Source organism: Trypanosoma melophagium, assembly GCF_022059095.1.
Source record: "Trypanosoma melophagium isolate St. Kilda chromosome Unknown ctg13segment2, whole genome shotgun sequence".
Classification (NCBI taxonomy): domain Eukaryota; phylum Euglenozoa; class Kinetoplastea; order Trypanosomatida; family Trypanosomatidae; genus Trypanosoma; species Trypanosoma melophagium.
Genome location: NW_027125140.1, coordinates 89,827 through 114,821, shown reverse-complemented (window position 1 = coordinate 114,821; position 24,995 = coordinate 89,827). Strand labels below are relative to the sequence as shown.

General features: G+C 40.2%; 12 protein-coding genes across 12 annotated transcripts; all 12 read right to left on the bottom strand.

Moving 5' to 3' along the window:
• Nucleotides 1–422: 422 nt before the first annotated feature.
• Nucleotides 423–881, bottom strand: LSM04_000182 (Ribosomal protein S19/S15; the record flags this gene model as incomplete). The annotated part of the gene is made up of 1 exon (XM_067330783.1): nt 423–881. The coding sequence occupies one exon, from the start codon at nt 879–881 to the stop codon at nt 423–425; it is 459 nt and encodes a 152-aa protein (XP_067194050.1).
• A 430-nt stretch (nt 882–1,311) lies between these two features.
• LSM04_001085 (uncharacterized protein) lies at nt 1,312–4,371 on the bottom strand (the record flags this gene model as incomplete). The annotated part of the gene is made up of 1 exon (XM_067330782.1): nt 1,312–4,371. The coding sequence occupies one exon, from the start codon at nt 4,369–4,371 to the stop codon at nt 1,312–1,314; it is 3,060 nt and encodes a 1,019-aa protein (XP_067194059.1).
• Nucleotides 4,372–4,949: 578 nt separating this feature from the next.
• LSM04_008620 (GNAT domain) lies at nt 4,950–5,828 on the bottom strand (the record flags this gene model as incomplete). The annotated part of the gene is made up of 1 exon (XM_067330781.1): nt 4,950–5,828. One exon carries the CDS (start codon nt 5,826–5,828, stop codon nt 4,950–4,952), a length of 879 nt encoding a protein of 292 aa, XP_067194129.1.
• Nucleotides 5,829–6,035: 207 nt separating this feature from the next.
• Nucleotides 6,036–6,494, bottom strand: LSM04_006505 (Ribosomal protein S19/S15; the record flags this gene model as incomplete). Its single annotated transcript, XM_067330780.1, has 1 exon — nt 6,036–6,494. The coding sequence occupies one exon, from the start codon at nt 6,492–6,494 to the stop codon at nt 6,036–6,038; it is 459 nt and encodes a 152-aa protein (XP_067194116.1).
• A 1,470-nt stretch (nt 6,495–7,964) lies between these two features.
• On the bottom strand, nt 7,965–8,384 carry LSM04_004196 (uncharacterized protein; the record flags this gene model as incomplete). Its single annotated transcript, XM_067330779.1, has 1 exon — nt 7,965–8,384. The coding sequence occupies one exon, from the start codon at nt 8,382–8,384 to the stop codon at nt 7,965–7,967; it is 420 nt and encodes a 139-aa protein (XP_067194093.1).
• A 436-nt stretch (nt 8,385–8,820) lies between these two features.
• On the bottom strand, nt 8,821–9,189 carry LSM04_001630 (uncharacterized protein; the record flags this gene model as incomplete). Its single annotated transcript, XM_067330778.1, has 1 exon — nt 8,821–9,189. The coding sequence occupies one exon, from the start codon at nt 9,187–9,189 to the stop codon at nt 8,821–8,823; it is 369 nt and encodes a 122-aa protein (XP_067194066.1).
• A 714-nt stretch (nt 9,190–9,903) lies between these two features.
• LSM04_002629 (uncharacterized protein) lies at nt 9,904–12,951 on the bottom strand (the record flags this gene model as incomplete). The annotated part of the gene is made up of 1 exon (XM_067330777.1): nt 9,904–12,951. One exon carries the CDS (start codon nt 12,949–12,951, stop codon nt 9,904–9,906), a length of 3,048 nt encoding a protein of 1,015 aa, XP_067194079.1.
• Nucleotides 12,952–13,260: 309 nt separating this feature from the next.
• LSM04_004335 (tRNA-binding domain) lies at nt 13,261–14,511 on the bottom strand (the record flags this gene model as incomplete). The annotated part of the gene is made up of 1 exon (XM_067330776.1): nt 13,261–14,511. One exon carries the CDS (start codon nt 14,509–14,511, stop codon nt 13,261–13,263), a length of 1,251 nt encoding a protein of 416 aa, XP_067194095.1.
• Nucleotides 14,512–15,015: 504 nt separating this feature from the next.
• On the bottom strand, nt 15,016–16,956 carry LSM04_004715 (Dynamin superfamily; the record flags this gene model as incomplete). Its single annotated transcript, XM_067330775.1, has 1 exon — nt 15,016–16,956. The coding sequence occupies one exon, from the start codon at nt 16,954–16,956 to the stop codon at nt 15,016–15,018; it is 1,941 nt and encodes a 646-aa protein (XP_067194099.1).
• A 2,571-nt stretch (nt 16,957–19,527) lies between these two features.
• LSM04_001604 (Protein kinase domain) lies at nt 19,528–21,042 on the bottom strand (the record flags this gene model as incomplete). Its single annotated transcript, XM_067330774.1, has 1 exon — nt 19,528–21,042. One exon carries the CDS (start codon nt 21,040–21,042, stop codon nt 19,528–19,530), a length of 1,515 nt encoding a protein of 504 aa, XP_067194065.1.
• Nucleotides 21,043–21,826: 784 nt separating this feature from the next.
• Nucleotides 21,827–22,624, bottom strand: LSM04_001233 (Pyrroline-5-carboxylate reductase; the record flags this gene model as incomplete). Its single annotated transcript, XM_067330772.1, has 1 exon — nt 21,827–22,624. One exon carries the CDS (start codon nt 22,622–22,624, stop codon nt 21,827–21,829), a length of 798 nt encoding a protein of 265 aa, XP_067194060.1.
• A 541-nt stretch (nt 22,625–23,165) lies between these two features.
• On the bottom strand, nt 23,166–24,716 carry LSM04_002398 (Transcription factor IIS; the record flags this gene model as incomplete). The annotated part of the gene is made up of 1 exon (XM_067330771.1): nt 23,166–24,716. One exon carries the CDS (start codon nt 24,714–24,716, stop codon nt 23,166–23,168), a length of 1,551 nt encoding a protein of 516 aa, XP_067194076.1.
• Between the last annotated feature and the right edge of the window lie 279 nt (nt 24,717–24,995).

Sequence of the window (24,995 nt, the reverse complement as noted above, 5' to 3'; positions counted from 1 at the left end):
ATCAGTATAATTGGGAAATGGTTGCGATACGATTTCTTTTCTCCCCCTTATTTTTTTAGTGTTTCTGACCAGTATTTAATTTCAGGTTTCTTTTTTTTTCTTTCCACGTAATTCCTTCACCACAACGTTTGGTTTGCTATGACAGAAGAATCCTTTCATATGAAAAATGGCAAATAAAATAGAAAAAAAAAACAGAAACAAAAGAATGTCATATTAAGAAAGAAAAAGAAAATATGTATACATACATATATATATATAGATATATATATATATATGGAAGCATTAAATCAAACAAGCATCTTATTTTCGGTGCACAGAATGACTCTAAAAAGAAGCTCAGAAAGCATTCATAACTAAAAAGAAAGAATGGAAAAGTAGATTGACAGGAGATAATAATTCATCCTCATCACATCCCATGCTTCTTACTTCAGTGGAATAAAGCGGGAGGAGTGTGTCGCACCAACACCAGGACGACCGTGCATGACAGGCTTGTATGTCATGGAGAACTCACCAAGGAAGTGACCAATCATCTCACCCTTAATCTCCACCGCATTGAACTGACGGCCATTGTAGATACCAACAACCGAGCCAACCATTTCAGGTGTAATGACAACGTCACGAAGGTGTGTTTTCACAGCCTTTGGCTTCTCACCAGCCTTCACGTTCTTCTTGGCCTCGCGCAGACGCTTGAGCAACACAGGTTCAGAGATGTCTGCATGGCGGTTCATGTGGCGACGAGCGCGAGCGTGAACCAGAGCCTTGAACTCATCGTGAGAAAGTGCCAAAAGAGGATCGATCTCAAGTCCACGGTATGTGAACTTATGGAACGTACGCTCCTTCTTGAGTTGCTCGTAGCGCTCTTGTGTGATGTTGGACGCCATTCTGCTTCTCCGTCTAATAGAAATAAAAATAAAAGAAGGAACAAAGTATGCATTGGATTCATAAGAAATTATGGTAGGTAAATAATATAAATTGTATATATATATATATATATATATATATATATATATATATATATATCAGTTTATTTAACTATTTCATCTGTACATGCGCACATCAGTTGATGTGCATAGTGAATGCATGCAAAATAACATTCATTTGGTAAAATAAAAGGGTATAGAAACTGTAAAATACATGAATGCAGTATGCCATTGCAACAACAGTTAGTACTGGAAAAAAGAATGACAATAATAATAATAATAATAATAATAATAATAGCAAGAAAAAAAAGAATGATAAACAAAGAAACACATAATAATGTGTTTGAAGTGTAAAAAGTAAGAAAAAGAAAAAGGAAAAAAAAAACATGATTTACTCTGTGCCAGCATGGCTTTCGCAAGGTGATGATTCTTCTGCCAAAAGCACTGGTAATGTACGTGACCCAGCTGACATGGGTAGGCTGTCCAGGAGACTAGAAGGTTCTTCGAGAAAGATACTTTCAGAAAAGGTAAGTACATTTTGTCGCATAGTTGCACAAAACCCATACCACTCCACCATCTCCCTATCAGAGTTTAATGTCATATCCTCTGGTACAGCTTCCGGAACTGGAGGTTGCGATGATGTACTTAATTTACTTTCCATGGTTTTAGAGAGTGCCATTTTTTTCTTTCCCTTTAGCTTAGATTTGCTTTTCTTTTTGTTGCCAACCTCCTTCTTTTCCCCCACGGTTACCTTTGATGCATCAATAAGAGGGGATTCATGGGGTACTGATGATACTTCAGTTTGCTGTGCTGAATTGAATGGGAAATGAACAGATCGACTTAGTCGTTGCATTCCTTGTAATACATTTGTAAGAAAACGCTCTAATGAAAGACCTTTAAAATCTTGTATTAAAGTTCCTCGTTCTGCAATCATCTCCATGTACCTATCAGTAAAGCGTGAAGCCTCTGGTGCCTCAGTATCTTGTGTTAATTCTGGAGAACTTACCTGAGAATTTGGTGGGAAAATTGAACGTCTTGAAATTATGTATTCTTCAGATAAATTTCTTCGATTTTCATCAAATTCTTTAACAAGATCTAAAGCACTTGGAATGGGTAGTAAAAACAAACCAATAACAACTTGACTCTCCAGAACAAGTGGACCTAGAATTCTCTCCAATAAGGAGTAAATTTGTTCATGACGTTGAATAATTAATTTTCGCCAAAAACGAGTTAACACTGAAGCTCCTTCAGGTTGTTCAACTACATTTCCTTTCCGAATAATACGCATACCTACTATTGATCGATGTCGATTACCTCTAGGACTATCTTTCTTTTCTATGCATGACTCATCTGCTACTATAGCTGGAATAAAAATCCTACCACCAATTAAAGGAACATTATTTGATTTAAAAGTCTCCATTACTGCAAGAATTGCACAACGTCCAACTTGGGCATCCATATCAGCAACAAGTTTAAGTACAGAACTAACTAACTTATTATATGTAAAGGAATTACTTCCATCAACGTCAAATTTACGAAGACGTGTCTCTACTACTCGTAATACCCTCTGCATAGTCTCAAAAAGTTGAATAGGTAATCTTCCATCTACAATATCAACAAATAAGTGACAAAGTGGTTCCGCTTCTTTATAATATTGTGCAGAATACCACAAATTATAAGCATATTTTCCAAATTCCATTTCTACAGGAATAGTTTTACCATTAAATAAAAATGCTGGGTTTAGTGTACCTGGTTGAAGAAAATTTGAATTATGATCTGAAGTACTTTTTCTAAGTGTTTGTGCAATAAAATAGGATACAACATAACCAAATGGAACATTATCCTCACTTTGTTGAATTTCAAGAGGGCTTGCATCAAGACGAACTAATGGGTTTTGACACCTCTCAAATAATTGAAATACACGAGGAGCAAGCATCTTTGAATCACGAGTAGAACGACAAGATTTTCGTAACGAATAATAATTGGTGAAAAATTCAAATAAAATTGATGCGACTTCAGTTTCTGTCCATTTAAGATTAGGAACATCAGGTTGAATATAGGTTCGAAGAAAATGAGGAATTGTATCCCATATCGCTGTTGAAAATGTTGGAAGTACACCTCGAGCACTACTTTGATCTATAGATTTCAACATAGTTTCATTTTCTATCCATTCCACAAGCGATGTTAATTGACGAAGAGTCATAACCGCTGAATTAAGCTGATGTTTGAGATTTGTTCCAACTGCAGCAAGTTCTGCAACAACTTCTGCAGTTGATTTCTTCAAATCAATACCAAGATCTGTTTGGACAGCAAAAGGAACATCTTTTGGTCTCGGAGTTAGTGGTACGCTTCCTCCATCTGAACCAGGAGACAAAAAACGTTTTTCATGAATATATCTTTCAAGATCTATAACTTGACTTTGTAATGTATCAATTTGCATTTGAAGTGCAGAATTTTCATTTCGTAATCCATTTACCTGAAGTCTATAAGCTGTTCTATCATCAAAAGCACTATTTAATAGTTCTCGTTGTAAAGATAGACGTGCAAGATTCATCTCTTCCCTGGATGCTTCCATAAAACTAATAGGTACTTGATCCTGTATCTTCTTTACATCATCAGCATCTCGAGCTTTTGATGAGTTTTCATTTTTTGGTTTACTATAGGTATAAAGATCTTCATTTACTCTAGGAATATCAATACGATGCTTCCGAAGAAGTGTCTCTAAATCTTCAACACGATTAACAAGACCTTCATTCGTTTTAAAAACAGATGCAATAAGTTTTCTAAAGGAAGCAAATTCATCTTCTTTTCTTTCACAATCGTTTAATCGCATCATTACAGCTTCTTTAGCTTTCATAAGGTCATCATCTCGCTCTTTCCTTAATTTTAAAATTTCATCACGAAGTTGTTTAGTAACTGACTCTGCCTTTCTTTTATCACGAATAAGCTGAAGTATTTTTCCTTCAAAGAATTTTTCATGCTTTTCGTAAATCCGTTCCTCCAGATGTTTTATCTCCAAAAGGTGAGATTCCTGCATACTCTCAATAGACGATGTAACATCTTTCACATAACGTCTTAAGTTAATAAAAATACCTGACAAAGAAGGATAAAGTCTTCCCAAATCATCTAGAGCTTTCATAACATTGGAACCACGTTGTGGATCCGGGATATGTTTCGCACAATTCACCAGCATAAACGATTCAACTTCACGAGTCCTTTCCCTCCGACCTGGAGATTGCTGCTCATTTGATGAATTATGTTTTGACAACAACTGATGTACAGAATCTGTATCTCCCTCTTGATTACAACTAACAAATTGAGATCCTGTCAATGGATCTAATTTGCCTATTTTTTGATAAGTAATATGATGATTTTTCTTTCGTGAAAAAATGGGAAAAGTAGAATTTCTTTGTCCGTTTTTCTGTGCTTCTCCAGCTTCACTAAGTCTCATTGGAGCTACACTTCCTCCACTTCCAACAGTAGAGCAAGGAAACAAATTTCGGCTACTGGATTCTACCGCCGTAATACCTAAAGAAAAAATCAAGAGAGAGAAAAGGAAAATAAAAGAAAAAGAAAAGAAATTATTTTATGATTCGTAATAGTAAGCAATAAGCTAAAAGGAAAACCGTCATAAGATAAACGTGACGATTTCTTTTTCTTTTTTTACATTGGTCTTGCTACAAATAAAATCCCAATCATTATTAAATATTTTTTAAAAAAAATGCTCCCTCATAGCAAGTTTCTCATTAGATGTATTGCAGTCAGCCTACTTCAAAAAACACCATCGCACAGACACACAATAATAACAATAATAATAATAATAATAATAATAATAATAATAATAATAATAATAATAATAATAATAACAAAAATACTCCCCGAATTACATAAACTTTGCATTCAGTGTTGAAGTACATTCTTTACCATCAGGGACGCTGGCCTACAAAGTTAAAAATAACTAAGCAGAAACAAACAACAAAAAAAAAACGAAAAGGAAAGAAAACTCGCCTAACAAGCTCAGACTTCAGCTTATGAAGCCACAATTTCTTCTTCGCCAAGAGAAGCGTCATCGTTAACCCATAATTTTAGGCGAACTGCATCAGAGTGATCAAGATAATAACGAGGAAGAAATTTCGTCTTTACAAAACCCAAGTTAAGGTAAAGTGAAAGTGCCCGCTCGTTATTGGTAGGGGTTTCCAAGTAAACTTCTTCACAACCCTTCTCCTTCATGAGTTCAATTGTAAGAGCGACCAAACGACTTCCTAACTTAAATCCGCGGAATTCCGGCGCCACGGCGATCATAGCTATATAGCCTCTGAGGGGACGACCTGGCCCCTTTCTTTTCACACGAGAAACCACAGCTCCTATACGTTCTCCCTTAACAGAAGAATCAGGAAGAGTTTCACATTCAACACCATATGTAATAACTGTGAGGTCAGGCCAACCAAAAACAAAGTATTCATATGTGAAACTGCTGTATGGTTCTGTAAGTTCCTTTGAAAATAGTTTTACAATAAATTCCATTGCATCATCACTTCCATCAAATTGTTCATAACGAATGTATTTTTTAGGTTCCACTTCTTGCCAACATTTTTGTTCTTCTTTTAAGGGAATAATAACGTTCACATACTGCGCATCACGAATGGCCTTTTCTTGCATAAGTCTCTGTGTCATTAAAGCCATTCTCAGACGCTCTTCATCAAATTGAATTTCATCATTTCCTACAACTTTATAAATAGCTTCATTTACCTTTTTCTCACCAAGAGCCAAGGCCTGTTTTTTGGTCATTCCTTGCTTTGAATTTTTTTTCCTGCTAGAAGAAGAAGCACCTTCGATTGCTTCAACTAAAGCGTCAAGCATTTCATTAGTAACATTGGGACCTCCCTTTTTCCCACCCTTTTTAGGCATTTTCTAAGAATATGTAACCTACAAAATTAAAACAAAAATTATTCAATGTAGGAAACAAAAGAAAAAGTAATATTTAAAAAATCTAAAATAAAAACAGATCATTATTAATTAACAAACCATCTCAAAAGAAAAAAACAATTCTACGAAAAAAAAGAATTTATTATCAAATAAAAATAATAACAATAATAATAAGGCATCCCATGCTTCTTACTTCAGTGGAATAAAGCGGGAGGAGTGTGTCGCACCAACACCAGGACGACCGTGCATGACAGGCTTGTATGTCATGGAGAACTCACCAAGGAAGTGACCAATCATCTCACCCTTAATCTCCACCGCATTGAACTGACGGCCATTGTAGATACCAACAACCGAGCCAACCATTTCAGGTGTAATGACAACGTCACGAAGGTGTGTTTTCACAGCCTTTGGCTTCTCACCAGCCTTCACGTTCTTCTTGGCCTCGCGCAGACGCTTGAGCAGCACAGGTTCAGAGATGTCTGCATGGCGGTTCATGTGGCGACGAGCGCGAGCGTGAACCAGAGCCTTGAACTCATCGTGAGAAAGTGCCAAAAGAGGATCGATCTCAAGTCCACGGTATGTGAACTTATGGAACGTACGCTCCTTCTTGAGTTGCTCGTAGCGCTCTTGTGTGATGTTGGACGTCATTGTGGCTCAGTAGGATGCCTTTTAATACGATGAAAATAAAGAAAAAGAAAATAAGAAAATGAAGTTGTAGGAATGCATAAAGAAGCAATAGGAAGAAAAAAAAAAACCGTAACCATAATACCAATAGTATTTAATAGTAGCAAATGGAAATTAAAATTAATACTCATATAAATGTGTACACATACATAAAAGAACTCGACTCAAGAGTTGTTTAAACTTCTTTTGGAATAAGAGCAAATAGACCCATAAAACACACACACACACACACACACACACACATTTAATTATGGCAGAGAACCATCCATTCTGATTAGCAATAATCTTTATGAAGGGAGAAGAAAAAAATTCCAATAAAAAATATCAGTGATTTGACCCCTGCATAAATCATAAAGTAGAAAATTCTACTTTTCCTTTCTACGTAGAGTCTTCCAGTGGGTAAAGTACCACAAATTGTAACGGAAGGCAATAGAAAAAAAAAACTAACAGCAAAGTTTAAAAACCTTCCAAATTTTTCTTCACCAAATCACATTTTCAGAAGAAAAAGAAATTACAATACGCAATAACAGACCTATTCTCTAACAGGAAAAAAAAACAACTAGATCGATTACAATTACCTTGTCTAAGCAGATATTGTTTACAGATTCCTCTAGAAACATATATTTGTTTATCTACAAAGAAACGTCTTTTTTTTTTTGTCTTCTTATTCTTTAAGGCCGTAACATTATCTCCAACTTTTTCCCTTTTTTTTTCCTGCATTTGTATCCGCAAATAAAAGGGTCACGAGGAGTTCTCGCCCTTCCTTTGGCTCGTCCCCCGGAATTCATTCGTTCCCTCTCTCTTTCTTTCTGCGCCTGATTTTCATTTCCTCTTTCGCGGTGTGTTGCCCCGAAATCCGGAGAAACTCCGCGAAACGCAAAGCGCACACCCCACACGGCGCCCTAACAACGTCCCGCGGCGCGGAGAACGCCACAACGGCCCCGCCGAAAAAATAAAAAATAAAAAAAAACGCGGGGCGGGCGGGCTGCTCCCCGCCCCGCCGCCCCTAATAAAAAAAAAATGCCGAGACGGGGCGGGGGAAACCCCCGCCAGGCGAAGCGGCGGGGCAGAAAAAAAGGGGAAAATATTATTTTCCGCGTCTGCCCCTGAATTCCCAAAGATTCGGGTTTTACCCCAACGGTGCGGCTATCAGCTTCTCACTGTAGAGCACCAAGGTTGCTGTCTATGAAGAGCGCTGTTTGAGAGAAAAATCCCTTCGTTTTGTGGGATCCTCAAGCTGTTCTAATATTTGTTTTGTTATTTTGGGTTTTTATTGAGTTTTGTTATTTTCAAGTTTTGTTTTATTTTATTGTTATAACCAATCTATGAACTGCAAAACAGTCTACGAGAGATTCTCTACCCCCACCATCCTTTCCCAGAGCCCGTCGGCCACTCTCCTTTTGTTATTAATTTTTGTTATTTTTGGTTTTTTAGTTAATGATTGGACCTCAATGATCTCCTCTGTTTTTTGTCGCTTGTTGGGGATCGCGATAAATGCCTCTTGAGACTAATCCTGCCAGGGATTCCATAATCGAGCTCGTCGCTGGCCTTAGAGGGGTGTAGGGGCCTTACAGGGGCGGAGGAAGGAGGCGTAGGGGTTCTGGACCGCGAAGTCTGCGGTATCGCATAGTTCCGCTCCACTGCCAGAAGGAACTGGGCTAACTGTTTAGAAAAGCACAGTTTCTGGAGAGGAATATCTGTTATAGCATACTTTATTCGCAATGGACGAAGGGCGGGGCAACTCAAGAGATGCAGCGCTGTTTCTTCGCAGCCGGTGCGTTGGCTAGTATGCGCGCGAATATGCCGATACCCGTGTTGAGACATGCGGTGTTGTGTGAGGCCTGATCTGCTCATGCATTGTCTGTTGCATGTGGGGCAAATCAGGGTCGCAAGGTCTCTTATGTTCCCCCTTTGCTGCCGGAGTTCCTGGCGACCCCTTCGGCGGGGGTTTGCGTTGTGCCTTGTCTTGCCTTCCTGGGCGGTTTGTTTGCCAGAAAAAAAAAAAAAAAAAAAAAGAACCGGCGAGAGCCCCCGGAAAATGTTTCTCCTTTTCGCCCTCTTCCCCCCTCCGTGGGCGCGCGAGGACCGCCGCCTCCCCTTCTTTCTTTCTTCCCTCCCTTTGGTTCGGGGGAAAAAAAAGATCGGGGTGCGTGGGAGGGTTTCGGGGGCAATAAAACAAAAAAGTGGGAAAAAAGGGAACCAAAGAAACAACCCATACCCGAAGCGGGACTGGAAAGGAGAAGAATCGCCACCACCAAAAAAAGAAAAAAAAAACAAGCGATCACCCTTCTTATTCTTCCTCGCGGCGCCTGGCCCGCGCGACTGCCCCGAGATACTCCCCCATGAGCTCGTCCAACCCTCTTTTGGCCCCGTCTCCTTCCTCCGCCTCCTGTTCGCCCGGTGCGGGGCCTCCAAAAAAACGCAAGCCGAGATCCTCCTGTCGGGGTTTTCCCTCCCAATCATCCTTTCCATTGGCCCGCAATGCGCCCATTAGTTCACCAAGTTTCTCTTCTAATGAGGGTGGCGGCTGTGGTGTCTCTTCTTGGTTTGTCGGCGGTTTGTTTGGTTCTTCTCGCTGGGCTGAATTTGTTCCTTCCCCGAGGCTTTCCAGCGCCCCAAGCAAAGCGAGCATATCTGCTGCGAGGCCTTCGTCCCCCATAACTAAATGCAAAAAGTGGTTGATGACCCCACTTTCTTCCCTTCCCCAAATTCTTTAACTAACGCAGTTTACCCCAACGTTTGCTATCCGAGAGGGTCCGCCGGCCAAAAGGGACAAAGTCAACAACAAGAAAAAGAAAAATCCAAAAAACAGTACAGTCCACCGCAGCTTAAACCAAGCAAAACGAAAAAAAAAGACAAAGTAAAAAAAGAGTTTTTCTTTCCTTTTTTCTTTACACACTTGACACACCTTTAAATGACCACGCGAGGGGACCCTGGTGATATTTCTTGTTTTACATTCCTTGAAAGAACAAGAAACGGAAAAAAAAAAAACAAAAAAGGTGCCGGTGAGTAACGGCATTCTTGTCGCACCCGCAACCAACTTTCCCACTCTATGGTTTCCCCATTTATCATTTTCATTCATGACGACTTTCCCCAAGCCTTTCCCGCAAACAAAAAAGAAAAAAAAAAAGCCACATTATATTTAGGTGGTGTTTGTCTTGACTACGCGCGGGGGCACTGTAGAGAATGGCGTTTCTAAATATCAAATGAAACGGTCATCCATTCCTTCTAAAACAAAATGTAAAAAAAAAGATAAACAAAAAATTCTAATGGGAGGCGCAATAATGCAAATGAAGAAAAAAAAGAAATAGGAATCTTGAGGGAACTCATATCAGCTTTCCTTCTTCAATTCTCGTCCGCTAGCGAATGGAGGCTACTTCAGAATTCGCCGAAGAATGAAAGAAAGTTTATTCGCTTTCTTCATCGATTCCAGTGCCTTTGCCCGCACTACACTATTAGCTTTGGTTAGATCAGTCCCATTCACTCCATCCACACGCCAGTTAATATAACCTTCCCCATCAGGTTGCAAGGTTTTTAAAAATGGATGGGTCTTTAGAGCCGCTGAGATGGGTGGGAGTCGTGTAAGGACTAGTTTGTCTCCACCGATTGTAACTTTCATGTTCCAAGGAGTTTTCAAATCTGGACGACGAAGCTCCATATGAGTACCATCAAATCGGTCTAATGTAACGGCATTTTCAAACATAAGCGGTGGCGCCCGCTCAAGTACCGCACGTGGCACATCTGCAACTCCGACAGTAGATGTATTATCTGTTAACGATCCTTCAATTTCAGCAGATGTAAACGTTGTCTTCTTTGAATTCTTTTTCGTATTAACCTCTTCAGCCATTGCTAGTTGTTGTGTATCGACCTCTCCCTGAGTCTGTGGGTTTTTTTCTACAGAATTGAGTCTCACAACATCTTCCCCCGCCACTGCATCCAATTCATCCACACCCTCCCTGTTATTTTTTTCTTTAGATTTCTTTTTCTTACCCTCTACCTGTGCCGTATTTGAGTCAGCCTTTCCTTTACCTTTCTTGCTCAATGAAGGTGACATTTCTTCCTCCACTTCATTCTCTGCTGGTAACTCTGCATTATATTCTTCCATTTCTATAGGCGTTGCTTCTTCCCCAAGTTCGTTTACGTTTTCTTCACTTGCCGTCACCTTCTTTGGTCGTCCTTTCTTCCTTTTAGCCGACAATTCCTCCACTTCTTTCTCTGCTGGTAACTCTGCATTATATTCTTCCATTTCTATAGGCGTTGCTTCTTCCCCAAGTTCGTTTACGTTTTCTTCACTTGCCGTCACCTTCTTTGGTCGTCCTTTCTTCCTTTTAGCCGACAATTCCTCCACTTCTTTCTCTGCTGGTAACTCTGCATTATATTCTTCCATTTCTATAGGCGTTGCTTCTTCCCCAAGTTCGTTTACGTTTTTTTCACTTGCCGTCACCTTCTTTGGTCGTCCTTTCTTCCTTTTAGCCGACAATTCCTCCACTTCTTTCTCTGCTGGTAACTCTGCATTATATTCTTCCATTTCTATAGGCGTTGCTTCTTCCCCAAGTTCGTTTACGTTTTCTTCACTTGCCGTCACCTTCTTTGGACGACCCTTCTTTTTGGATGCTACCACTCCTTCTTCCTCTACCGCATGCGGCAATGGTTCATCTGGATCAATGTGGTGTTCTTCTAAAAGCGCTCGATGTTGGGCAACTTCAGCGTCCTCAAGTTCACCTGGTACATCCGTCTGGGGAAGAGCATCTTGAGCTGCATATTCTACAGCTGGTCCGACATTTTCCCCAATCATCGTCGATATGGTGTTCGCTCCTGTAGCTCCTTCCGGGGTCATCTCTCCCATAAGACGTTCTACGTCATCTACCACACGAAGGCGCAAAACCAGATATACAGAGCTAGAAATCAAATCCATGAGAAATTTATTGTTGGTTATCGCGCATCCATTGACGTGCGTGATTAGCAAATGACCACGATGAGTAGAAAGAAACTTCTCAGCCTCTTTAGAAAGTTGCAGCGAACTGGAGAAGTCATCTAAAACGAAGAAGCCTTCACTGCAAAGACGCAATGTGAGCTGCCATTGGACTTCAGTGCATGGCCTCCTGAGAATGAGCGCAGCCTGTTGTCCAGATGTTCCCTCACCTCCCTGATCTATAAGATCAAACGCCACCTCCCGTGGTTCACCATGTTTTTCTACCTTTGTAAGAGTTAAAGAAATCTCAAGATCTGATTGTCGCAGTACTTCTAGTATCTTTCCCATTCGTGAGGCCTTAGCCTCCGGAGTATCTTCTTTCTCACTTTTACTGCTTCGAATAGAACGTCCATTTATGTTAAAAATTGCCAAACCATCCTTCTGTTGTTGAATAGCACTATATAGTTCACCTCCAGAAGACGTAGCGTTTCGAAGAGAATTTTCCAAACCAATTAAAGTACCTCCTGCATTGATCATTAAACCCCACTTGGAGGTAGGTTTCGCACGAACAATTGTGACCTCACCTGTAGAAGGATTATAAGAGGTTACTTTGGCAAACTGTTCCACCGCCTCTCGCGGCTTCTGTATAGGTGAAACCGTAGAGTGAATAGCTTCCAAATGAAGACGTTCCGGTTGTAACATAAGTACCCAACCAAGGAGACTATAATACGACTCCACAGTGAGGTCCGCTGCTGAGGCATCTGATGTTGAACTATTCGCCAAAGGTTTAGTGCCGTTTTCATAAAAAGGAGTACTGATAGCATCGAAGGCTGTAATTAAAGCATTACGAAGTTGTACAAGATCTTGTGTATTCTTTTTTGTTGCCCCCAGTGCAAACTTTGAATTCTTCGTTCTTTTACTGTTTATATTAGAATGTTCCTCCGATGCAAGTCGCGCCTCAAGTCTCTTACATGCCTCTCCAAATGTGTCTCGAACTATACCTGTTGAGAGCACAGCGCCAAGTGATGCTACAGCCTTGGCACAAGCATTTCGTTCAGCGAAAATATTTTCTAGACGTGCCATCGGATCCACTGCCTCTTCATCAGAAGTAATAGGCACAAGCGTCTCCAAGTCACTTGATACAATACAGGAGGCAAAGGCAAGCATTACGCTTTTCTGGATAGCATAAAGAGTCTCTTTGGGTGTTAACTTGGGCTCGTTTTCTAGAGTACGCCTAAGCTCACGGAGAATAACACCTTGCACACGTGAGACTTCAGCGCGTAACAAGCGATCATGTGTAGGATTTGGTACAACTTGCCGAATATTTTTGTCAAAAAGCATAAATGGGGCCAGTAGACGCGCTTTAAAATACATGACTGAACTTGCAAGGGTTGGCTCCAGAGTCGGTTCTGTCATCGGGGCTTCTTGTGGTGGCAACGTATCCATATCGTTCACCTGAGCCTCTGTAACAGTAGAAGTTCTTCCATCTGATTTCTTCGTTCGGTACATCCTTGTCAAAGTAAATCAAGAGGAATGAAACTGAAAACTTGTGTTATTCGCCTGAGTAATAAGCGGAGCTACAAGTAAGCATAAAAAATAACAGAAGAAAGAAAGAAAGAAAATTACATTCATAATGGTGCATACTAGAGAGCATAACGAACAACAAAAAAGAAAAAGCATACTAGTTGAGAGATTAAATGGAAAAAAAGAAAAAAAAGAATAATAATAATAATAATAATAATAATAATAATAATAAAAAGAATAAGCCTTCAATTCAAATACGTTATCTATTTCTTTTCTTTTGCATAGATTCTTCAATTATTTGACGACAGCGTTTGTTACTTCTGTAACCTTGAGTATACCAGCAGCATGTACTGCAGGGATATCACGCCAACGTACAATACCCTCGTTATCTGTGCGAAGAAACCCAATTAATGCGCTCATTGCATTACCAGACAACTGCTTCGTCTCCTGTAGTCGCTCTGCGTCAAAAACATCGGCAAAAAGAATGCGATCTCCTGGTTGTGCTCCCTCTGGAGGACGAACGAGACGCAGTGTTTTTTCAGTAGAAGCACACAACACCATACCATGTGAGGTAACACCCTTTAACGGTTTAGGTTTCATATTACAGACAGCGAGACAAAGTGTTCCTTCCAACTCTTCGGATTTATAGTGTTCCACAAGACCAGAGACAATGGTGCGTTTCTCTGAACCAAGATCCATCTCTTCAACGTAGAGACGATCTGCGTCGGGGTGTCGTTTAACCTGTGTGAAGCGACCCACACGGATATCAAGGGTGTTAGGATCCAGTGCAACAGACTCCTTTTGTTTCTGTTTCTGTTGCTGCGACTTTACTTCTTTTGCATCTGAGGACGATGATGTTGCAGCAGCTGCTGCCTTTGCCAATTTCTCTTGTTTTTCTTTTTCTTTTTCCATTCGCCGACGTAAAATTTCCTCTTCAGAGGGTTTCACAAATACTGTCTTTTTAGATTTCACTAAATTAGTCAGTTTGGCCTCTGCTTCTGCTACCGCTGCTTCAGAAAGAAGGGGCTTAAGGTAGGGATCACTTTGGGCATGTAATGACCAAGCCACGGTTGAAGGTAGCGCTTCCGTCATGGCATTAGGGTGTCCATGAATAGCAGCATAAAGTAAAAAATCGGCAACTGTTGCACGTGGCGTTCCCGCCAGAAAACTCTTCCTTAGATCAAAGCATTCCACACACTTCTCAATTTCTGCAAAGATTTGTTTGGTAATAGACGTGCAAACACTTGAATGTTCGCAAGTTGCAGAAGCAGAAAGAAGAAGTGCAGTTGAAACCCACTGGTTCAACAAAGGATATACTGCGACATCTGTTCCAACAAAGGCCTTTAAACCGGTATCCGTTGTGGTGGAGCGAAGTGTGCTGATAAGTGGAAGAACTCCAATATGAATTCTAGATCCAGCCTTCACTGCAAAATGCTCTCCTTCAGCAATAATGTGATCAGATGGAACGGAGAACATTTGAAGCAGGCATCGTATTGCCTTGCAAAGGGGAGATTTTTTCTGAAGAATGTACTTGTAGCTGCTCATCGTTGCGTAAGCCCCTTTAAAAACGAAAATAATAATAATAATAATAATAATAATAATAATAATAATAATAATAATAATAATAATAATAATTAAAAAGTAAGTGAATTAAAAAAATCAAAAAGGGGAAAAAGAAATCAGAGAACTTATGCCTTGAGTGTAAGTTACCAAAGCGAAATGCGGGCAAAGAACAATAATTACAAAAAAAAACACGTAAAGAGTTGGAATCAGAAAAAAAAAGCACCTGTGGCAACAGTAAAGGTAAAAAAAAAGCATAAGAAGTAAGGTGAAAATTGAGAGAAACGTCTCATAAAGCATGTGCTTTTTTTTTTTATTATCCTTTAAGTTACATTTTTTCTTTTTCGTTTTTGCTCTCACATCACCTTCTAGAAACGAAGGAAACAATTCTCCCATCAACCACTTTTTTTTATTATTTATCCCCTCACTACCTCACCTAAAAAAAAAAAATAGAGGAAATACAATAAAAAATGAGCACCATAACCACCCCTAGAACGGTGGTACTGGCGGTGGTAATGATGATGATGATGATGATGACGGTTTGCTAACTTTGCTCTGAAGTTTTTGTTTGTATTCCGCCACACGTAGGCGTAGTGCTGGGATGTCGCGTGTCAAGACAGACGTTATCACTTTTCGTCCCCATGGAGTGAGAGTCGGCAGCGACGCTACAACTCCACGACCTGCCGCAGCTGAAGTCTCTGCGAGATTCAATATTTCCGGTTTCACAGCATTCTTCCAGCGCAGCTGTAGATCCAGGGTATTCTCTCGCCCAATAAAGATTCTATCCACCACCGCATCGCTGTGCTCTAGCAATTCCCGCTCGAGCCGCTTCAGACCTGTGGCGGCGGCATAAAGTGTGGCTGCCCCGACGAGGGCGGTGAGGGTGGCGAGGGTGATGGGCGTCTTGGAGAGTCCGCCGAGGGCCAAAATCCCCCCGGCGACCCCAAAGAGGGCCGTTGGCGCCAACACCCCAATCAACTGCCAGCGGCGGTAGTCCCACACAATCGCCGTGCAGACGCGGCCGGCGAGGAGAATACGGCGGGCCCCCTCCTCTGCCTCCGTGATGAGATTGTCCAGGCGGCGCAGAGGGGCCTTGAGGATTTCATCCACCACCTCCTCCCGCTGCCGCACAAACTCCTCCATCGCCACCATCTTTGCCCCCTCCTCGCTAAGGGGGGAAATGGGAGACGGCTTAGCAGGCGATAACGGTACCCTTGCCTTGTCATCTACACCAGCACTACTAGTAGTACTAGTACTATTAGAAGTAGCAGCAGAGGCAACAGAAGCTTTAGTAGGGACAAAGGTAGTGTAAATACGTGGAATATCCTTCATTGTCAATACTTTGCTAAGATTCCAACAAAGAGCTCCATACGCTCGGGCAAAATCTGTCGTCTTGTCAAACACGTCCACCTTGTTCATGACAAGTAGAAACTTATGTTCAAAACCAGCGAGAGACCTTGTGAGAACATCAAGTGTTTCACCAGTGGTTCCTGGATTGGCAGGATCAAAAACAAGAAGAATCACATCACAACGTGATGCAAACCACCTAGTTACAGCAAGAAAATCATAGCCACGTAATTGACCTTCTAAAGATGTACGATCACGTACATGAATAGGGGTATCAATCATACCAGGTGTATCTACTATCATTAGCCCTGGCGGCACCCTCGACAAATTAGGTAAACGTCTTGTTTTTATTTTAAAACGATGTACAAAATGTAAACCAAATTTTTGTAAATCTTGTAACTGATAACGTGGATCACTTACACCAGTGGGTCCATCATCATCGTTATCTTCATTACCTCGTTGAATAATAGTGAATCCATCATCTGTTGGTGCCACACCTGTTCGTTGCACTTCTCGACCCAACAAGTAATTAATAATAGTAGATTTCCCAGCGCTATGATTTCCAAGTAACATCACCATAGAGTGACGATAATTGGCTGCAGGAAGAAAGTTAAAGGTGTCATCATACTGCCTTAATGAGTCATTCTTTAGTGAAGATATAGCAATTTCAATACTCCGCAGTGCTTTCCTCTCATCCACATCTGATTCCCAACCAACTAAACCCTCGTCTTCCCTTGTTTCAGCTTCCATTGCCCCTTGTCCCCCATTATTCACTTTCTTTTCTACTTGCTGCTTCACCCATCCAAAGCTCTTACCACTTTTTATCGTTGTGGTCACTGTGAAAACCCCTCGACAACTCCCATACGCATAAGCCGGTACCAGCAAAGTACGACGGCAATATAAACGTGAATTTCTCACTATCCCAGGTGATGGACCACCAGCTAACTTTACTGATAGTGATGGTGATGACGATGACAATATCGATCCTGACACTGCTGCTGCAGCAACAACTGCGGGTCGAGACTGAATGAATCTCGCTCGCAGTAGTGCACCGGAACCTGCCACATCCTTCCAAAGGGACATTTACAACACCAATTACTACCAGCACCAGAAAAGAAAAATAAAAAAGAAAATGGAGATACAGAAAGAAGAAGATAGTACAAAAAATTAAACAAAAACAAACAAACAAACAAACAAACAAGCAAACACAGATGTTTCCTTATTTTATACAAGGTTCATTCAATCACATAGGTATTACTTTTTTTTTTGCTCATTTTCTACTTGTTGAGTTATATTTCCTTTCTCTGAAAATATGTGCACACCTCCTATCTACCAATATGTCATTGCACAGAAAAGAGATTCAAAAAGAATCTCAATATACCCCCTCCTGGAAGAAAAAAAAAAACAAGAAAAGAGGGAGGTCAATGATGCCTGTTGTAATAATAATAACAATAATAATAACCTTGCTAGTACCTTTGAATGGAACCTTAAAAATTCCTGCACTAATAATCACTTCCCCATCAATTTCTTTCTTTCTTATTCACCTTCATATTCCCCTTTTAATCATCCATCGAACTTCTTCTTCTTCATTTTTCTTCCCTTCCTCTTTCTCTCTCTCCCTTTTTTTCTTGAAGGCATGTATCTCACACGCTCCCCATTCTGTCTTCCATTCTCCTGCAATTTCCCGCAGACTATACGATGCCGTTTATTTGTAAACAGCAACTAAAGCAAAGTGAAAGAAAAAACAAAACAAAACAATGAGAAATTCTTGTAAGAGAAGAATAAATTTCTTTACTTTCTCCACTCAGCAAAAAGAAGAGCAATAATGAAGAAAGAGCCCGAAAAGGAAAAAAAAAGAAAAAAAAAAATATATATATATATATATATATATATATATATATATTAAAAAAAAACAAGGGGGAACAACACACGACGCAGCCAAGGTTATGCAAACATCAACAACAAAGTGAAAATACCCACATGGGGCGCGAAGAAGAAAATGAGATACAGGCAGCCTCAGAAAAAGGAAAAAAAAACAACACACACACATATAAATATATACAAAGATGAAAAAAAAAGAAGTGAATCGCAAATCCAACTCAGAACTAAGTATGATATGAAGATCAAAATGATGGCAGCAACAGTCCGATGAAAGAAAGAAAAACAGGGAAAAAGAAAAACAACAACAACAACAACAACAACAACAACAGAAAGGAAAGGAAAAGAAAAGAACAAGAACACGCAAAAATCACGAAAAAAACTCACACCCCCGAATGCCAAAAAGCACATATAGATACAAGCATTAGGTCAATACTTAAGTACTACGTATAAATAAAAAAGAATTTCACAACAACATCCATAAGTGGCTCACTTTTTTTTTCCTTTTAGAAAGGGAACGGTGTCGAGAAAAAAAAAGAAATCAAGAGAGCTTGTTCTCCTTTTCTTTCTCTCCTATATATTCCCCAGCATATCATCCTTTAGTCCTTCCATTTCCCTCATTTAAAAACGAGAACAAATAAAGAAACAGCAGTAATAATAATAATAATAATAATAACAATAATAATAATGATGATATTATTATTATTATTATTATTATTATTATTATTATTATTATTATTATTATTATTAATATTATTAATTATAATGGAACAGAACTCCCCTTTTAGAAAAAAAGCAAGCAATTTGAAAAAAAAAACATATAACGAGAGAGCCAAACGAACGGATAGGCTAGATAAAAAGATATAGAAAAAAACAGTAAGACTGAAAATTAGTAAAGCTAAGATCCATTCAAACCACAAAAAAGAAAGAACACATTCAACACCTGAAAGTAGAGACGCATAAATAAACACAGACAGAGCTACCTCTTTGTACAGTATTAACCAGTCAATCGCTAAGAAAAAAAACCAATAAAGAATCGTGTTCAGCAAGAACAAGGGGATAAATAACAACATTATATTCATCTTCCCAAACTAGGGTTGTTAAACACCAGCACAATAACAATGAAAACAAAAAGGGGTGGGGTTTCTAAAAAAAAAACCCACCCCTCACCATATCTCTCACCTTTTTACTTCGCTTCTTCCTTTTCTAACCATGTAAACCTCGCTTTTTCCCTTTTCTAATTTTATTATATACACAAATTCTTTGTATTTCCTCCCGTGTTTAAGTGGTTCTTCTGGATATAGATCGGGAGGAGGCGAGCCAAAGAGAAAGAAAAAAAAATAAAAATAAACACCACATCCATTTCTTTGTGGGTATGACTTTTATTAAAGAAAACAATACGAACAACTATATCAACAACATTATCTTGCTTCTCAGGGTATTTTTTTTTTGTTTTTGCAATTGTTTAAGATGAGAACCATTATGTTCCCTCTTTATTTTCTTCACTACTGTTTCTTCCTATTTTCTTTTTTTTTTTTTACACCTTGGGTTTATACGTCTGTCCATGTGTCGCCTTGGTGTATCATCGCCGGAAGAAAAGATGATCAGATTGCATTTCACAAAAAAAAAAAAACACGTTTACTGAACCTCTTTCCTGCTTAAACAATTACCCAATATTCATCTCATTGATCCCATTTGCAAGAATAATACGTGTAGCATATTAATTTAGTATATAAATTTGGTTTTGTTGCCGTATCATTATTGTTATTATTATTATTATGCTTGTTCTTGCTGTTTCGGTGCCTCCTCCTTGCTAGTCCCTTCGGCCAATTGTTTTGCCAACATTTCTGCACTTGCCATACGCTCTAATAACCATGAAGGAAAGAGTTCACTCTCTTCACGTGTTACTTGAAACATACTTACCGGTAGTGCCGCTCCATTGGGAAGACGTACATCATTTGTGAACAACTCATCAAAGAATGGATGCTCTACCACCTCCACCGCAGATAAACGTTCTGTTGGTGTATAACGTAGTAGTTCACCAACAAGTGAGATTGCTGCTGCTGGTGTATCGGGTGGAAGCACATTTTGCCATTGAAGCGCTTTTATTTGCAGGGCTTGATATCGTTGAAAATAATCACTGCCCGACTTAGTAGTAGTATTACTAGTACCAGTAACAGCATTAGAAGATGCAGCAATAGAAGTATTTGGTGCAGGTGCAGCATCACACCATGATCTACAGGCTAAAGTTAATGCCTCCGCACTTTGCGGATTAAGAGTTAGAAGTTCCTGCCGTGATGGTGCACCAAGAACTTTAAAAATCTCAGCCATCTGATCAACTGTTGTACTACCTTTAAATAATACTTCTCCAGAAAGAAATTCAGCCAGAACACATCCAAATGCCCACATATCTACATGAAAGTGGTAATAAAGTGAACCAAGCAAAAGTTCTGGAGCACGGTAATAACGGGAACAAATATACGGTACATTTTTTTCTCTTGGACCTTTAACGTCTAGTGATTGCATCACCTTTGCAGCTCCAAAGTCGCATAATTTTACAATTCCTTTTTCTGGATCAATCAATAAATTACTTGGTTTAATATCACGATGACACATACCACGTGCATGAAGGAAAGCTAACGCCCGAGCAAGCTGAAACATAGCAACCTTAACAAAAATGAGTGGCACGCGTTGCCTCTTTTGTCGTACATACATATATTGTAGACGATACATATCTAGCGGTATGTAATCCATTACGATATAGAGGTATTGTTCCCCATTAGGACCACAAGCATAGAAATAATCTAGCAACTGAACTATGCCTGGGTGATAGGGAACGATAGTTGGAATTGCCATAAAATCCTCCATTGGCATAGCTTTCCCATCAAGAGATACATTATTATTATTATTATTATTATTATTATTATTATTATTATCATTTTCCCCTTCGTCTCTATTGCTATTTGTTTTACCATTGTCGGCATTAAATCCTCCACTACGTACAGTTGGTCCAAGATGGTCCCGTAAGATTATCAGCTCACGTGGATGTAAACGGCTGTCAAAGAGAACCTTCTTTACAGCAACTGTTTTCCCAGTTTTGCGTGCCCTTGCCAACGAAACAACACCAAACGATCCTCGTCCAAGAACATGAAGAAGTTCATATGTTGTTTGCATATCTGTGATACAACAACCACTACCGCTGCTGCCACCCTCCTTCTTTAAAGAATCTTGGGGTTTCTGAGATGTCCCTGTAAATGGAGCGAGAGGTACACTTTTTGCAGTTTTTATCATTTCGCTGACTTCTTTTTATTTTTGAATATTTTCTTGTTTTCCTTTTTTTCCGTTTTGTTGTTTGATTATTTTGCCCCCACCTTTTTTTTTACCCTTACTTTTCAACGGTTTCCTCTTCTTCTTCCTCTTCAAATTAGAGGAGCTCCTGGCACCACTTTTTTTCTCCCTATAGTATCATTAGAAATAGAAAGAGAAAAAATAAAACATTAGAAACATGAAAACATTTAGAGTAGTTAAGCGTTCAGTGTAGAAATAAGAAGAAACAGAATGTCATACTCTAAATAACATGCATAAGTGCAGAAGAGATTTCTTTCGCCTCCCTTTTTTTTTTCTTCTTATAGTCTACTCTGACAGCTGTGCAATATGGATGCTGCAGAATACTCAAAACACGAAAAAAAAACAGTAATTCCCTCGCCTCCTAATTCTCCATTAGAGTACTTTCCGTTTCACGCAATATTTCTGCTGCTTCTTTTATATGAGAAAAAAAGAGATATAATGTGGCATCAGCAAATGACAGCCATATCAGTGGTAGTCATGGAAGAAGAAGAAGAAGAAAAAAAAAGAACGATAGGACACCAAAAAGAAACTGGATATCTACTCTCCCCACATCCTGGTCAAGCGTTCATAACAATAAAAAATCAAAGAAAGAATGAATGAAGGGGTAACCCGAAATATCAGTAAATGTCAAAAAAAAAAAAACACACACACACAAGCACACAATGAAAAAAAAAAGTGATAGACAGCAACCACAACAGTCAAAAAAAAAAAATAGATATTTTTCTTTTCAGTTAAGTTTGGCCTCCAATTCCTTAGACTTCTCCATACATGCGATCATTGCCTCGATAACGGTAGTCCGTAGGCCACCCTTCTCTAGTGAGCGGACGGCCTCAATGGTGGTCCCACCGGGCGAACACACCACATCCTTCAACTGCGCCGGTGAGGCCTGATCGTTCTTTTCCTCCTGCTGCTGCTGCAGCAATTTCGCGGAGCCGAGCACCGCCTGCGCGGCCAATTCATACGCCTGCGTCCGCGGCAGTCCGCCATGGACGGCGGCGTCTGCCATCGCCTCCATGAACATAAACACATACGCGGGGGAGGAGCCGGCCACACCAACCACGGCGTGTATCTGCGACTCCGCCACCTCCACAGTCTTCCCAACGGTGTTGAACATCTTCACCACAGACGCCGTCTCCTCTGGGGTGACGCAACTGTTGGGTGTGATGGACGTAATACCGGCCCCCACACGGGCTGGTACATTTGGCATTGTACGAATAATCTTACACGGACGTCCCACCGCCTTTTCCATCGCCGCAATAGTAATAGCCGCGGCCACAGAGACAATGATGGTATCTTCCTTCAGTGCATCACGAATGGACTCCAATACAGTACACACCGTATACGGCTTTACACCAACAAGTACAATCTTCGCATTGGAAGCCACGTGTGAAGCGCTCTCACCAGCCCGTACACCATACTGTGAACAGAGTCGCTTCACGGTCGCTTCTGTGCGGTTATACACCGTGATGGAATCCCCCGCGTACTTCCCGCTGCGGATAAGTCCACCCAAGATGCACTCACACATATTACCACAGCCAATAATTCCAATTGTTGACATTGTCCCTCTCAGGATAGCAAAAGAGAATAAATAAATAAATAAATAAATATATATATATATATATATATATATATATGTTTTGGATACACAAGAAAAACTAATATCTCTGGGTATCGTCAAAGTCAATTTTCTTTCCTAGGTTATTCCTCTTGTTCTCGTTGTTTTACTGCGTGCTTTTGCGTTTTTTCAGGGAAAAACATGAACACACACACACACCAAGGAAAACAACAACAACAACAACAACAACAACAAAACAAACAATAATAACACCCCGTTCCCAACCAAAAAAAAGAAGAAAAAAAGAAGGGAGAATTAAGTCTAAAACAAAAGAAGAACCAAAACAAAAACAAGAACAGTTACAGAAAAGGGGAAAGAAAAAGATATCTAAGTCAGTACCATCATTACACGACCATTCAATCTCCACATCGTTTGACAGCAACTGCTGCCTCACACAAAGAGAGAAAGAGCCAAAAAAAAAAGACAGAGAGCACGAGTGAGATACAAGAAACTACTCTCCAACACCAACATTACCTCCCAAATTTGTGACATATGCTTTGGGTGCACGGCGTGGTGGAACACGAAGGTATGAGAGTGGATCAAGTGGATCAGGTCGCACAAGTGCTGTTTGAAATGCCTCTGTTCCTGTTTGAACCATATGAAACGGTGGGGCAACCGTTGGATCATCTTGACACTTCCATGTTACATTACTGCTAGACCCGCCACTTCCACCAGCAAAGGAAGAATTACCCGATCCATCTCCACTGCGGCGTGCAGACTTAACACCACCTGACATGGCGCGGCTTAAACGTTCCAGGAGTCGCACCGCTTTAGAACGGTTCTGATGTACTTCATGCTTATCTTGCCGCAATGCATTAACCGCGCTACCAAGGTCCGTGTTGATAAGGTGTTCGCGTGTCATACCAGTAAATGCATCAAGTATTTCATCACCATTACGTGCGATACCGGCGTTTAATTCTCCGTCTATAGGGAATCCTAAAAGGATATCAAGAGCAGCGGAACGCAACTCAAACGCAGCAATTTCACGACGGTTAAAATCATAGAGCCAAGTGCTAAGCTCCTGTAGGATACCTTCTTCAATAAGAAATGGTCGCAAAGCCTCACGACGGCATTGTGCCACGACCTTATCCAATATACTTACACGATGAAGTGGTGGTCGGCGTTGATTCATATCTACTTCATCCTGTAAACGTGCCTCTCGCATAGAGTTTACAACTGCAGCCGCCATCGCACGGAGTGCACCACGTTGAGCATCTGCCGAAAGTTTCTTGGGTTTCACTTCTGAGAATAGATTGTTATTGCTATTATTATTGCTACTCCTGCTGCCTTTTCCGCTTCGCCCACCGCTGCGTCTTGCCGCAGCTTCTTCTGCCAGTAGTACTTCATCAATATTTGCAAAAGGTGCAGATCCCAAATCTTCATCACCGAGAGCAATTGGTTTTTCATGACGGGAACTTTTTCGCTGCCTTTTCGAATTACTGCCCTTTCGCTTCCCCTCTTTTTCTTTTTTTTCTTCTTCTTCTCCCATATCATTCTCGAAATCGTTATCTTCATCATCATCATCCGTCCTTCTGCGTTTTCTTTTCTTTTCCTTCTTTTTTTCTTTATGCTTCTTATCATCCCGCTTGCTTTTTTTCTTGCTACCATGACGACGCCTTTCTTTCTTGCTGCGTTTATGTAATTTCTTCCAGCGTTTATAGAGTTTTCTTCCAAGTGCCTTCGCCTCACTCTTACTTTCAATCTGCACTAGAGCTTCATCCGAGAGTGGTGCATTATTTTCACTCCCTACATCATCTTCATTAGAGACATTACTACCATTATCGGCTCCGTGACTGCTTTCACCTGCCATAGCATCACTTCCATCATCATCGGTGGGTGGCCCCAAGTCGAGGAATTCTTCATCTTCTTCTCCTCCTTTTCTTTCTCCACCTTCACCATCATTAGCAACAGCAGCGGAAACAGCATTGGATGTGTTGTGTAGTGAATTATCGGGGTTCTGCACTGTCATACCGAGAACGCGATCGTCGTCATCAGCATCCATAACTGCTGTTCTAATGCAATACTGCCTGGACGCTTTCCTGTATTAAAGAGAAAAAGAAAGAATGAAAGAAAAAAAGAAGAAGAAGTGTAAAACATAAGGATATTATAAAATCTATTTCATGAGATATGAATAACGCATGCATGCATGCATCGCAATATATAAAGAAAATATATACACAGAAATGTATATATAATTAGGTTAACCAACTAAATCTTCATGTACAAAGGTATACCTTTTTGTGATATTGATATGCCTTTTTTCCTTCCCCTTTCTCTCTGT